Below are 15583 nucleotides of genomic sequence, written 5' to 3'. Positions count from 1 at the left end.
CTGTGCTTGGATTCCAACTGCCAAAATCTCTGTCAAAACCTACTCCAGCCCATCTACACCCTCCCAGCCATTGAAGCCCTCTCCAACTCATCCTCCCCCAAACGGCCATATACAGGCCGTGCAAGTTTGCCCAGTACTGGCATTAGTTCAATATTTAATATTATTTTCTGATTCTAGATCCTCTGTGGTCATCCCACGCTTCTTTGAACTAAGTCACCGTTTTCTTCTCCACCACCTCTCTCGGGAGCGCATTCCAGGCATCCACCACCCTCTCCATAAAGTAGAATTTCCTAACATTGCTCTTGAATCTACCACCCCTCAATCTCAAATTATGTCCTCTGGTTTTACCATTTTCCTTTCTCTGGAAAAGATTTTGTTCTACGTTAATACCCTTCAAGTATTTGAAAGTCTGAATCATATCCCCCCTGTCCCTCCTTTCCTCTAGGGCAGGGGTGGCCAACCTTTTGGCTTCACTGGGCCGCATTGACCGAAAAAAATGTTTTTGGGGGTTGCACAAATGCGCAAACACTGTAGCAAGACAGAGGAGGGAGCCGGCAAGATGGTAAACACCTGGGTGCAGCAGAGGAAAACACTGCATCGCCCTCGACCGGGGCCACACAAAATACTTCACGGGGCCGAATGCAGCCCTCGGGCCGCAGGTTGGACATCCCTGCTGTAGGGTATATATATTCAGGGCTTCCAGTTTCTCCTCATATGTCTTCTGGCGCAGGCCTCCTATCATTTTCGTCGCCCTCCTCTGGACCGCTTCAAGTCTTCTTACGTCCTTCGCCAGACACAGTCTCCAAAGCTGAACACAATGGTATTAGGTTACAAATCGGTTAAACAAGTTTGTTTTTACTAGTTTTCTAAGATAGGATGAGGAGTGCGTAAATAATGTTACCCAGCCAATCGTTCATTTGACCTGCTTGGAAAGCAAGTGTTCTGTCCAGGTATCTTTTGTATCGGCAGGCCTTTATTGTTGGATGGATAAACATATGAACTCTGCGTGTAGGCCTAATAGAACAATCTAAGTTAAAATGAGAAACCAAGTACATAGGGGCCGAACCGAGAATAGATTTGAAACAAAGACAGGCAAATTTGAACAGAACTCTTGCTTCCAGGGGCAGCCAATGGAGGTTTTGATAATAGGGAGTTATGTGTTCCCATTTTTTTATACCAAAAATCAATCAAACTGCCGAATTTTGAATAATTCGGAGTCTTTGAATGGTTTTTTTTGAAAGACTCCAAATAAACGATGTTACAGTAGTCGAGCATGCTTAGAATGAAGGATTGCACCAGTAAACGGAATGAAGTTGCATCAAAGTACTTTCTGATGGTTCTTAGTTTTCATAATGTCGAGAATAGCCTTACTGGGTCAGACCAATGGTCCATCAAGACCAGTAGCCCGTTCTCACGGTGGCCAATCCAGGTCACTAGTACATGGCCAAAACCCAAGGTGTAGCAATATTCCATAGTACCAGTACAGGGCAAGCAGTGGCTTCCCACATGTCTTTTTCAATAACAGACTATGGACTTTTCCTCCAGGAACTTGTCCAAACCTTTCTTAAAACCAGCTACGCTATCCGCTCTTACCACATCCTCTGGCAACGTGTTCCAGAGCTTAACTCTTCTCTGAGTGAAAAAAAATTTCCTCCTATTGGTTTTAAAAGTATTTCCGTGTAACTTCATTGAGAGTCCCCTAGTCTTTGTAATTTTTGACGGAGCGAAACATCGATCCATTTGTACCCGTTCTACTCCACTCAAGATTTTGTAGACTTCAATCATATCTCTCCTCAGCCGTCTCTTTTTCAAGTTGAAGAGCCCTAACCATTTTAGTCTTTCCTCATACGAGAGGAGTTCCATCCCCTTTACCATCTTGGTCACTCTTCTTTGAACCTTTTCTAGCACCACTATATCTTTCTTGAGATAAGGAGACCAGAATTGAACGCAATACTCCAAATGAGGTTTCACCATGGAGATATATAGGGGCAATTGTCAGGGGAGAACCAAGAGTCATCTGGTAGCACAGGAGACAGCTCATGGAGTGGGCAGAGGCTCATCTTCTGGACATCTCGGCTTCTCATATAGTGGGGGTGGACAGTGTCTAGGCGGACTTCCTCAGTTGGCATGTGCTGAATCCCGGGTAGTGGTGTCTCAGGATGGAAGCCTTTGATCTGATAGTTTGGTTGTGGGGCCGTCCAATCATGGATCTCATGACTACGAGTGTCAATGCCAGGTTGCCGAGGTTCTTCAGTTGGCGCAGGGATTACCAGGCCAACGGACAGCCTGTTGTATGTCTTTCCTCTATGGCTACTGGTGGGCAGAGTTCTTTGTATTGCTCAACATGCAGGCCGTGTGATCCTGGTGGCTCTGGACTGGCCCAGGCGCCCATAGTATACGGATCTGGTTCGTCTTCTTGTGGCCAATCCTCTTCCTCTACTCCTCTTGCCTGACCTTCTGACTCAGGGTCCCATTCCCATGTTCGATCTAGGCCCCTTTTGTCTTACAGCTTGGCTCTTGAAAGGGACCCGCTAAGCAAAAAAGGATATTCTGATAAGGTGATCTCTATCCTTTTGGGCTCTTGGAAATTTTCCACCTCTCGGGTCTATGTATACATTTATCGTCTCTTTGAGGAGTGGCGTTCCACTTGTGATGTGGTGTTCCCCTTTGCACGTCTTTGCCTCACATCTTGGAGTTTTTGCAGGATGGCCTGGAGCAGGGCCTTGCCTGGTCCTCCCTAAAGGTTCAGGTTGCGGCCTTGTCTTCTTTTCATGGTCTGTTGTGCGGTTGACGTTTGGCTTCTTCTTCGGATGTGATTCATTTCTTGAGAGCAGTGAAATTGCTACGGCCTCCAGTTCGTCCTTCAGTTCTGATCTGAGATCTCAATCTTGTTCTTTCAGTGCTCGTTCATTCTCCTTTTGAGCCTCTTGGCCCCTGCGCATTGAAGGACCTTGCTCTCAAGGCTGTGTACCTGGTGGCCATTACTTCTACGAGACGTGCTTCCAAACTGCAGGCCTTTTCGTGTAGGCTTTCCTTCCTAGGGAGCGGGTCTTGCTGCGGCCGGTTCCCTCCTTTCTTCCTAAGGTCATTTCTCCTTTTCACGTCAACGTCACGTTGGTTTCCCTTCCAGTCTTGGGTAGTTGGGAGAGCTCTTTGGAGCAGAGGCAGTTGTGCAAGTTGGATGTCCATAGGGTTCTTCACGCTTACGTCCAGCGGACTCAGGAGTTCTGTCTGTCGGATCATCTTTTTCTTCTAGCAGGTCCTGATAACGGAGACAGTGCCTTCTCAGAGATCCTCCCGGTACCAAGAGCGGACGAAAACAGGCAAGAGGAACTGCGAGAAATCAACGCTTGGATGAGAAGATGGTGCGAAGAAGGTTTTGACTTCGTGCGCAACTGGACGGCGTTTTGGGGAAGAAGCAGATATTACAGAAAAGACGGATTACACCTCACCAAAGAAGGAGAAAGAGTATTGGCAGGTAACATGAAGAGGGCCATTGAGAAGACTTTAAACTAAAGGTCAGGGGAAAGCCGACAGTCGACCACCAGTCGATGGCCCGTTCAATGAAATGCCTCGAAGAAGGAACTACAAACAACTACCCAGGCATAGGAAGAGAAAAGCATGAAGACAATGAGGGAGAGAACGTAGGAGCACAGACAGATACCATGAAATACACTGCAGGGAATGCAAAGCTCGGAAAGCTCATGAAGGGTTCACGAAGAGAATTTAAATGCATGTACACGAATGCTAGGAGCTTGAGAAACAAAATGGGAGAGTTGGAGACAATAGCAAGATGCGACGAACTAGAAATCATTGGCATAACAGAAACATGGTGGAATGATGAAAATGAATGGGATACAGTACTGCAGGGATACAAGCTATACAGAAGAAACAGAACAGGACAAAAAGGAGGCGGTATTGCCCTATATGTTCAAGAAGGAATAGAATCTGTTAGAGAGATGAAGACAGAGGGTAACGAGAAGCTGGAGTCCCTCTGGATTAAGCTTCCTAGACACAATGGTACAGACACAAAAATTGGCCTTTATTATCGGCCGCCAGGACAGTCGGAGGAGACAGACTCAGAAATGATAGAGGAAATCAAACAAGGATGTAAAACAAGCAATGTAATGATCATGGGAGACTTTAACTTTCCAGGGATAGATTGGAACCTGGGAACCTCAAATTGCAGCAAAGAAACAAAGTTCCTGGAAATGGTAGGGGACTGCTTCCTAGATCAAATGGTGGCAGAGCCGACGAGAGGGAATGCCACCCTGGACTTGGTACTAAATGGCATTACTGGTCAGACTAAAGAAGTAGAAGTCACGGTCCCACTAGGAACGAGCGATCACAACATGATCAACTTTAAACTCGACATCGGGAAGGGGAAACGCATCAAAACCTCAACCACAACACTCAACTTTAAAAAAGGAAGATACGATAGCATGAGAGCCATGGTAAAAAAATGGCTTAAGAAAAGGATGAATGCAATTAAATCGGTGGATCAGGCATGGTCCCTACTGAAAAATACTATCACAGAAGCACAAAATTTCTATATTCCGCAGATATCCAAAGGACGGAAAAATAAAAGCAAGGGAGAACAGGCATGGCTTACTAAAGAGGTGAAGGATGCTGTAAGAGAAAAGAAGGACTCCTTTAAAAAATGGAAACGCGAACAAATTACCGAAGCTTGGAACAGCCACAAAAAAGACCAGAAGAAATGTCACAAGGTGGTGAAGGATGCTAAAAAGGTCTACGAGGAAAAATTAGCGCAAGAGGCCAAAAACTTCAAGCCCTTTTATAGATACGTAAAACGGAAAAAACCTGCAAAGGAGGCAGTGGGTCCACTGGACGACCAGGGAAGAAAAGGGTGCATCAAAGAAGACAAACAAATTGCAGACAGACTGAACTCCTTCTTTGCGTCTGTCTTTACGAAGGAGGACATTACATCAATACCTGAAACAGTGAAAGTGTTCAAGGGAGAAATAGAGGACAGCCTCACCACATTAGAAGTGGATTTGGACCAGATATACTACCAGATCGACAAACCTAAAAGCGACAAGTCCTGATAACTGGACTGGATGGAATTCACCCGAGAGTATTAAAGGAGCTGAAGGTGGAAATCGGTGAACTACTGCAAAACCTTGCCAACCTGTCAATCAAAACTGGACAGATATTGGACGACTGGAAGATAGCGAACGTCGCCTCAATTTTCAAAAAAAGGGTCAAGAGGAGAGCCGGGCAACTACAGACCGGTGAGTCTTACGTCTGTCCCTGGAAAGATGGTTGAAGCACTGATTAAAGATAGCATAATCCGGCACTTGGATACACACGACCTGATGAGAGGCAGTCAACACGGCTTCAGGAAAGGGAAGTCATGTTTGACAAATTTACTACAATTCTTTGAAACTGTAAACAAATCTATCGATAACGGGGAACCAGTAGACATAATATACCTAGACTTCCAGAAAGCGTTCAACAAAGTTCCACACGAAAGACTTCTCAGGAAATTACAAAGCCACGGAATAGAGGGAGACATACTAAGGTGGATAGGCAAATGGCTAGAAGACAGAATGCAGAGGGTAGGCATAAATGGGAAGCTCTCAGACTGGGAGAAAGTGACAAGCGGTGTGCCCCAGGGTTCGGTTCTTGGGCCCATCTTATTTAATATTTTCATCGACGACCTAGAAGAAGGAACGTCTAGTGATATCATCAAATTTGCAGACGATACAAAGCTATGTCGGACAATCAGATCACAAAAGGACAGCGAGGAACTACAGAGAGACTTGAGCCATTTGGAGAGATGGACAGAGAAATGGCAGAAGAAATTTAATGTGGAAAAGTGCAAAGTGATGCATTTAGGCAGAAAGAACAAGGAGCATGAGTACACCATGTCAGGCGCAACTCTGAGTAAGAGTGAGCGAGAAAAGGACCTGGGGGTACTGATAGATAGGACCCTGAAACCATCAGCACAATGTGCAGCGGCGGCAAAGAAGGCAAATAGAATGTTGGGCATGATAAAGAAGGGAATCACAAGAAGATCGGAGGGTGTTATAACGCCGCTTTATAGAGCATTGGTCAGACCACACTTGGAATACTGTGTCCAACACTGGTCTCCCTATCTAAAGAAGGATATAAAACAGCTCGAGAGAGTGCAGAGACGAGCAACAAAGCTGGTAAAAGGTATGGAGAACTTGAGCTACGAAGAATGGCTTGGAAAACTGGGACTGTTCTCCCTTGAGAAGAGGAGACTGCGAGGGGATATGATTGAGACTTTTAAAATAATAAAAGGAATCGACAAGATAGAGCAGGACAAAAAGTTATTTACGATGTCAAATGTGACTAGGACAAGAGGTCATGGACTGAAACTGAGGGGAGATAAGCCCAGGACAAATGCCAGAAAGTTGTGCTTCACACAGCGGGTGGTGGACACCTGGAACGCTCTCCCGGTGGAGATTGCTGCGGAACCCACCATTCTAGGATTTAAGGGCAAGTTAGATGCACATCTCCTCGGAAGGCAAATAGAGGGATACCGGTGACTAAGTTTTCGCCAGGCCACACCTGGCTGGGCCTCCGCGTGAGTGGATCACCGAACTTGATGGACCCAGGGTCTGATCCGGTGATGGCAGTTCTTATGTTCTAAAGCTACGATTGCGCGCTGGATCAAGGAGGCTATCACTTCGGCGTACCTTCTTCAGAAGAAACCTGTTCCGGCTTTTCTCAAAGCTCATTCTACTTAGGTTCAGGCAGCTTCTTGGGCTGAGAGTTCTCTTGTGTCCCTGGTGGATATCTGTAAGGTTGCAGTTTGGTCTTCTCTCTTTTGTTCGTCACTACTGCGTGGACGTTCAGGCACATCAGGACGCGATGTTTGGTGGGTGTGTCCTTGTGGCAGCCCTTCAGGGGTCTCACCTGTGATGTGTACTGCTTTGGTACATCCCATCTGTTTGTACCGGTCTGGAGGGATGATAAAGAAGGAGAAATTAGGTTCTTACCTGCTAATTTTCTTTCTTTTAGTCCCTCCAGACCAACACAGAACCTGCCCTTTCGTTTTACTCGTTTTAGTCATTTTTTCTGCAGTATCTTTTCATGGTTTTGGGGAGTGTAGTAGGAGCAGCAGTGTTTGGTTAGTCTGGTTTAGCTGGCAAACTGTGGGGACACTTTTGAAGGGTTTTTTTTGGTTCTAGTCAGTATCTAACAATGTTTCAGTGTTCAATCTGGACAACTAATTTGTCTTCTCCATATGAGAATGGAGTTGTAGTGTTTATAGTTCACAGTTCTTAAGTTCTTAGTTAGTTCCTGCTTGGATATTCGTGAGACAGATTGTAGATGGGACTACACAGCCCACATGTACTACTGCCAAAAGTCAAGGTGTTCTGTCTCCACCTGCTGGCAGAGGAGTGTAAACCCATCTGTCTGTGCTGGTCTGGAGGGACTAAAAGAAAGAAAATCAGCAGGTAAGAGCCTAATTTCTCCGCATCTTACAAGCTGCTGATCCACCAACAGAGAGTTTTGTGATTTTCTATAGTTACATATAGGAGGGATTAATACCTGTGAAGAAGGAAGTAGGAGGACAGTAGGCTCGGGGTAGCGGCGAGAGTTCGCTCCCCCCCCCCCACGCGTCACAGGCAGCGCCGGACTCCCCCTTGAAAAGGGGAGGAGCCAACGGCGCCCAGCCGTTCGGCGCGCGGCGAAGGCGCGCGGTAAAGGCGCTCGCCTTAGCGAGAGCGCCTTTGCGAAGGGCCTTGCAAGGGACGAGCGCTACTCTCAAGAACACCAGAGGAGAACAGACCGGTAAGGAACCGACAAGCACAGAAGATAAGGAAGAGACAGACACAAAAGAAACCAACCCGCACATACAATCAAGGTGAGGTAGAGCAGAGACAGCACACACGAGAGAGACAACAAGGCAAGAAACACAAGGAAGCAGCAGGTAAGGGACACAAGCACACAAAGGCACAGGCACTGTAACACAAACAGACTCACTCAAATAGGAAGACTGCAGTCAGGAAGTCAGAAGGTAAGGGGGAGGTAGGATCAGTAGGAAAAAGAGCAGCAGTAGGTCACAACAAATCACTCAGACAACCCACGAGTGAAGCACGAAATGGAAGCCCAAGGAAGTCAGAAGATGAGCTTTCCTGTCTTCTGTATCGACTGCAATATGTATGACTACCTCCCTTCGGGGATCCAGGCATACATTTGCGATCGATGCATGGAGATGGATAGCTTGAAATGTCAGGTAAGACTATTGGAGGGAACAGTGATGGAACTTGAAGACAGAATCCGAGCACAGGAGAAGATTCTAGTGGAGCATAGCCCAAACGACGAGGTCAAGGATCTAGAAATGTTCATAGAGGAAGCCCATCAGCACCACGTAGAGATCCCAGGGCTGGAAAACTGTACTCAGGAAACCCAAGTGAGGAGAGAAGACACCCATGCAAACACAGAAGAAAATGAAGACGAGGTAGGAGACAACCGCACACCAGGAGGAATAGTGAGAGCACAGGAAGATGTCCCCCCACCCAAAGAACAGGAAACAATTTCAAGAGTATCATTGGAGGAAGATGACAGGCCCTACTCCAAGGACATGGACCTACGCCCCCCAAGGAACTCCCGAATAAAGAAGATGGGGATCATCGTAGGCGACTCCATTATACGACACGTGGACAGCCACACCGCAGGAGGAAGAGAGGACAGAGTAGTCACCTGTCTGCCTGGAGCAAGAGTAAAGGATGTGACCAACAGGATCTCCAGGATCATAGATGGCGCACGGGGAGTGGACACCGCTGTGCTTATCCACGTAGGAACAAATGATGTGAGCGGGCGGAAGTATGACAGGGAAGAGATGAAGGGCCAGCTCCGCTCACTCGGAAGACAACTGAAGATCAGGGAGGTGAAGGTGGCCTTCTCTGAAATCCTCCCTGTACCAAGAGCAGATGGAAAGAGACAAGGGGAATTGCAAGCGATCAACGCCTGGATGAGACGATGGTGCGAAGACAAAGGCTTCGACTTCGTGCGCAACTGGACGGCGTTCTGGGGAAAAAGCAAGTACTACAGAAGGGATGGACTACACCTCAACAAGGAAGGAGCAAGAGTTTTGGCAGGCAACATGAAGAAAGCAATAGAGAAGGCTTTAAACTGAAGAACAGGGGAAAGCCGACAGTCGACCACCGGTCGATGGCACGGACAACAGGATGCCCCGACGTAGGAACAAAGGACTACTACTCATACACAAGAGAGGTCGACCTCACAGCCAACAAAGGAGAACAAGCAGGAAGGGACAACTCAGACACAGGAGGGGATGACCACACAGCAAACATGGGAGATAACACAGGAGCAGTAAAGGATACCGTAAATGAAACTGTAAGGACAGCCAAGAGTAGAAGGTCCAAAAAGGTAACACGAAGGGAACTTAGATGTATGTATACAAATGCTAGAAGTCTAGGAAACAAAATGGGAGAACTAGAGACGATAGCAAGACATGAGAACATGGATATCATTGGCATAACAGAAACATGGTGGAATGAAGAAAACAAATGGGACACAGTACTACAGGGATACAAACTATATAGAAGGGATCGAGAAGGGCAGAAAGGTGGAGGTATTGCCCTATATGTTAAGGAAGGAATAGATTCTGTTGGAATGATTACAACAGACAGGAAAGAGAAGCTGGAGTCCCTCTGGATCAAAATTCCTGGTCACAATGGCGCAGATACAAAAATTGGCCTTTACTATCGTCCCCCAGGACAGGCGGAGGTCACTGACTCAGAAATGATGGAGGAAATCAAACAAGTATGCAAGACAGGCAATGTAGTTATATTGGGAGACTTCAATTTCCCAGGAATAGACTGGAAACTAGGAGCCTCCAACTGCGGCAAGGAGGCCAAGTTCCTGGAGGTGCTAGGGGATTGCTTCCTGGAGCAAATGGTAAAAGAGCCGACAAGAGGCGACGCCACCTTGGACTTGGTCCTAAATGGTCTCACCGGACCGATAACAGAAGTAGAAGTCATGGTTCCACTGGGAACGAGTGATCACAATGTAATCAACTTTAAACTTGACATCGGGAAAGGGAAACATGCCAAAACCTTAACCACCACCTTAAACTTTAAAAAGGGTAAATACGATTGCATGAGAGCCATGGTAACAAAACGACTCGAGAAGATGGTGGACAAACTTGAAACAGTAGACCAGGCATGGTGCCTATTGAAAAATACTATTGCAGAAGCACAAGATCTCTACATTCCGAGGATTTCCAAAGATCGGAGAACTAAAGGCAAAGGAGAACCGGCATGGCTTACCATACAGGTGAAGGAAGCCATAAAAGAAAAGAAGGACTCTTTCAAAAAATGGAAATGCACGAAGACAACCGAAGCCTGGAACAAACATAAAGATGAACAGAAGAAATGTCACAAGGCGGTGAGGGATGCAAAACAGGACTATGAGGAAAAAATAGCCCAGGAGGCCAAAAACTTCAAGCCCTTCTTTAGATACGTGAAAGGGAAAAAACCTGCAAAAGAGGCAGTGGGACCCCTGGACGACAAGGGAAGAAAAGGGTACATCAAGGAAGATAAACAAATCGCAGACAAACTAAATTCCTTCTTTGCGTCCGTCTTTACGAAGGAGGACACCTCAACAATACCTGAAGTGGAGAAACTGTTTACAGGAGAAATAAAGGACAGCCTCACCACAGTTGAAGTGAACTTAGATCAGATATACTACCAGATCGACAAACTTAAAAGTGACAAATCCCCTGGACCGGATGAAATTCACCCGAGAGTCTTGAAGGAATTGAAGGTCGAAATCGGAGAGTTACTGCAAAAACTTGCAAACCTGTCAATCAGAACTGGTCAGATACCAGACGACTGGAGGAAAGCGAACGTCACGCCAATTTTCAAAAAAGGATCGAGAGGAGAACCGGGCAACTATAGACCTGTGAGTCTTACATCTGTCCCCGGCAAGATGATTGAATCACTGATCAAGGATAGCATAGTTCAGCACTTGGACACACACGACTTGATGAAACCCAGTCAACATGGATTCAGGAAAGGGAAATCGTGTTTGACGAATTTACTCCAATTCTTTGAGACCGTGAACAAGCAAATTGATAGTGGAAAGCCGGTGGACATAATATACTTGGACTTCCAGAAAGCATTTGACAAAGTTCCACACAAAAGACTTCTTAGGAAACTACAAAGCCATGGCATAGAGGGAGATATACTAAGATGGATAGGCAAATGGCTGGAAAACAGGAAGCAGAGAGTGGGCATAAATGGGAAGTTCTCTGACTGGGAGAAAGTGACTAGTGGTGTACCCCAGGGCTCGGTACTTGGGCCGATCCTTTTTAATATTTATATCAATGACCTGGAAAACGGAACATCCAGTGAGATCATCAAGTTTGCAGACGACACAAAACTCTGCCGGGCAATCAGATCGCAGGAGGACAGTGAGGAACTCCAGAGCGATTTGTGTCGGTTAGAAAAATGGGCGGAGAAATGGCAGATGAAGTTCAACGTGGAGAAATGCAAGGTAATGCATTTAGGCAGTAAAAATAAGGAATACGAGTACAGAATGTCAGGTGCAACTCTGGGAAAAAGTGAACAAGAAAGGGATCTGGGTGTACTGATAGATAGGACCCTGAAGCCGTCGGCACAATGCGCGGCAGCGGCAAATAAGGCAAATAGAATGTTGGGCATGATAAAGAAAGGAATCTCGAGTAGATCGGAGAAAGTTATAATGCTGCTTTATAGGGCAATGGTCAGACCCCACTTGGAATACTGCGTCCAACATTGGTCTCCCTACCTAAAGAAGGATATAAAACTGCTGGAGAGGGTGCAGAGACGAGCAACTAAACTAGTGAAGGGTATGGAGAAACTGGAATATGAGGATCGACTTAAAACACTGGGATTGTTCTCCCTTGAGAAAAGGAGACTGCGTGGGGATATGATCGAGACCTTCAAAATACTGAAAGGAATCGACAAAATAGAGCAGAGAAGATTATTTACATTGTCCAATTTGACACGGACAAGAGGACATGAAATGAAGCTAAGGGGGGGCAAGTTCAGGACTAATATCAGGAAGTTCTGCTTCACACAGAGAGTGGTTGACATCTGGAATACTCTCCCAGGGGAGATTATTGCGGAATCGACAGTCCTAGGCTTCAAAAGCAAACTAGATGCATATCTCCTTGAGAGAGGCATATAAAGATATGGTTGGCTATAAAATAAGCCAGGTGTATACCTAGCAGGGCCTCCGCGTGTGCGGATCGCCGGACTTGATGGACCGAAGGTCTGATCCGGAGATGGCGCTTCTTATGTTCTTATGTTCTAGAAGAGAATGATTTGAAGTTTTTTAAATTTCTGCATGAGACTTGACACGCAAGCTATGGGATAAAACCTAGGAGCCAGTAATAAAACAAACTGTTTTCTTTTTTCAGCTTTGAGCGCTGGATTGCGGGCAGCTACAGCTGGATACCGAGGACTCCAGCTGGGAGGATGGGAGGAGGAAGAAGAGCAGGAACAGCACCTGAGGAATCCTGTTCAAGTTGCATGTTTGAGCCAGGCCTCAGACAGCAGCAGCTAGTGTGCCTTTCTGCACTCCTTGTAAGTGTACTGAGAGTGATGGGAATGCAACCTCTTAGCATGGAAACCGAGAATGGGAAGGCAGGTGAAGAACCCCAGAGAAATCTGTCTTCCCTCATTCCCTTCCATATTTGTTCTCTTGTTTCTCTGAGAACAAACGAAATTGAGAATTCTCACAAGTGAGTGGCCTTAGACTGTGGTGCTGAGGCAGGAAATGTCTTCTATAGCTTAGAACAAATGGTAAAAGCTTTTTGTGACTCACTTCCCACAGGGGCCTCTTCAATCTTTGTTTTTCTACAAGGGGTTTATTGTCTTTGTCACTTTCACATTCTTTTACTTAGGTTCTTTGCTGTGTGGTGATTCATTAGGGCTTTGCTTGTTAAAATTAAGTTGTTTGATTTCACTGTGGCTATTTGTTTCTGGCATTGATGCCCCCCAAAAGTCCCCAGTAGCTTTAAAATATATAGGCTGTGCAGCAAGACAATGGGGCTCATTTTCAAAGCATTTAAACACACAAAATACCATGGTTAGTTATGGTATTTTGTGCATCTGAGTGCTTTGAAAATGAGCCCCAGTGTGTGGTATGGATTTTCAGAACTGGTGCTTGTAAGGGTTGATCACAAATCCAAAGTATACATATTTAGTTACTTAAGTCGTTCGCTTTTGCCGTCACTAGAGTCAGCTAAGGAGTTTCTTTATGATCTGACCTGCATGACCGTCAAAGATGTCTGCACTTTTGGCATCGAAGCTTCAGCCAAAACTTGTGCCAAGCTGGAGGATCCACAGTGCTGTCCCTTCATTGCAGGTCTTTTAAAGACACCATGCAGTGTATTAGGGGTGCTTCTGCAAAGTGGATGCTAACATTTACAACCTAATTACACGCCTAAATGATTAGAATAATGAAACCTATTTGATTTAAGCCCTATTCTGTAGATATGTGTGTACCTTACACAGTGCAAATTTTACAAGCTGCAATATACTTTCTATGAAGTTCACCATACCTCCCTCCCAAATGGCCCGCATCCCATTAAACTCATTCAGGCTTATTATTACTCCAGTATACTGTAGATGTCCAGATGGAGTCACTGCGGGCATCCTTTATTGAGGCTCAGTTCCTTGCTCTTTTATGCAGTCCCTCAAATCATGAGTGCCGTGTAATCTTTTCCCATTGTTCTTTACTTGTTTCTATAATAGCTGTCCTTGTGCTACTCTCTCTTCCAACTCTCGGGGACTGATATCCCTTTAATTCTGTCATCCTTCCAATCTTGTACAGCTACTACCCATGGATAGTGCTCTAGTGGTCACACTGCTAATGGTGAATAGCTATTTTTATATCTCTATTTTCATCCCTCAGCTTCCAGGTGGAACTCTCTTTACCTCTTTAATGTTGCAGGAGTAACATCCAAAAGTATGGGACTTGCTATACCGCTTTTTCTGTGTGGTTAGTCGCAATCAAATCAATTTACATATTTTAGAGTGGTACTTATTTTGTACCTGGTGCAAAGAAGTGTTAAGTCACAAAAAGCTGCAGTGTTAATCAAACTTTTTGGGGGGTAGAGTTTTCCTCATCTTTTTTCAAAAATTTATTCCAGCAAAGTGATCATTGTGTTGGCGTAATACTCCTCAGTTATGGTTGTCTTGTGTGGCATGAACTCCAGAAGCAAAAGTTCTTCATCATTTTGCCAGGTACTTGTGACTTGGATTGGCCTCTGTGAAGATGGTCTGACCCAGTAAGGCTATTCTTATGTTCTTAAGACAGTTGCCATGACTTTGCCTGCAGATTTTTCTGTCTTGAACTTTTTTGGGGTGGGGGATGACTTGTACTTCTACTGCATTGACTCCATTTTGGACTCAGGATCTCTGATAGACCCAAGTCTTATCTCCAGTCACCAAATGATGAAAAAAAATCACTTGGTCTTCATGGAGCATCTTCATGTTCTCCTGACAGCACTGGAGCCTCGGGGCCTTTTGATATGGCATCAGCATTCTTGGAACCCATCTTGCACTAATCTTGGAGATGCCCAACTTTTCATGAATTATTTTCCAAACTGTACCTGCTGAGAAGCCCATTTCTTCAGCTATTTGGGAAACCTTAATTCATCTGTCTGACAAAATTAAATCCTCAACTTTTGTGCACATTTGTGTGGAAGTTGCTTTTACAGGCCGTCCAGTGTGAGGTTCATAATGCCGTTGTACAGGGCCATGGTGAGACCTCATCTGGAGTACTGTGTGCAATTCTGGAGGCCACATTACAGTAAAGATGTGCGCAGAATTGAATCGGTTCAGCGGACGGCCACCAGGATGATCTCGGGGCTCAAGGGTCTCTCGTACGAAGAGAGACTGAACAAATTGCAGCTCTACACTCTCGAGGAACGTAGGGAGAGGGGAGACATGATCGAAACATTTAAGTACCTCACGGGACGTGTCGAAGTGGAAGATGATATTTTCTTTCTCAAGGGACCCTCGGCCACAAGAGGGCACCCGCTCAAACTCAGGGGCGGAAAATTTCATGGCGACACCAGAAAGTATTTCTTCACAGAGAGAGTGGTTGATCATTGGAACAAGCTTCCAGTGCAGGTGATCGAGGCAGACTTTAAGAATAAATGGGATACCCATGTGGGATCCCTACGAGGGTCAAGATAAGGAAATTGGGTCATTAGGGCATAGACAGGGGGTGGGTAAGCAGAGTGGGCAGACTTGATGGGCTGTAGCCCTTTTCTGCCGTCATCTTCTATGTTTCTGTTTTCTATGTTTATATCTTCAATGGACTCTATCCCACTTAAACTACTTGCAGACTCACCATAAACTGCAGTCATGCATTTTCCCTTTTTTTGTGAGATTTTTATCACTGAACAGTGCTCCAAATCTAGCAGTTTCTTCCTTAATTTGCACAAGGACTCTCCTGACCTCCTGTCTCTTGGAATATTAGACTCACACTGAGCTGCAACTGTGCATGAGTAACCGTGAGACATGTCACAACATGCACAGACTTGTTTCAGCACACTTGCTAC

The 15583-nt window shown here is 45.6% G+C and overlaps 1 protein-coding gene across 7 annotated transcripts in view; it reads left to right on the top strand.

The window, feature by feature from the left end:
* Positions 1–15583, top strand: part of ATG9B (autophagy related 9B) — a 136048-nt gene that overhangs the window by 110708 nt on the left and 9757 nt on the right. For 6 of the 7 annotated variants that reach the window (XM_033932088.1, XM_033932087.1, XM_033932091.1 and 3 more), the window contains one exon: positions 12428–12593. The exons of the other annotated variant lie outside the window; for it this stretch is intronic. In XM_033932088.1, the coding sequence (XP_033787979.1) occupies positions 12428–12573 (146 nt within the window). In that variant the 3' untranslated portion in view covers positions 12574–12593. The remainder of the gene's footprint in view (positions 1–12427; positions 12594–15583) is intronic. 7 annotated transcript variants of the gene reach the window in all.

This window comes from Geotrypetes seraphini, chromosome 2, assembly GCF_902459505.1.
Source record: "Geotrypetes seraphini chromosome 2, aGeoSer1.1, whole genome shotgun sequence".
NCBI lineage: Eukaryota > Metazoa > Chordata > Amphibia > Gymnophiona > Dermophiidae > Geotrypetes > Geotrypetes seraphini.
This window is presented reverse-complemented; position numbering and strand designations above follow the sequence as displayed.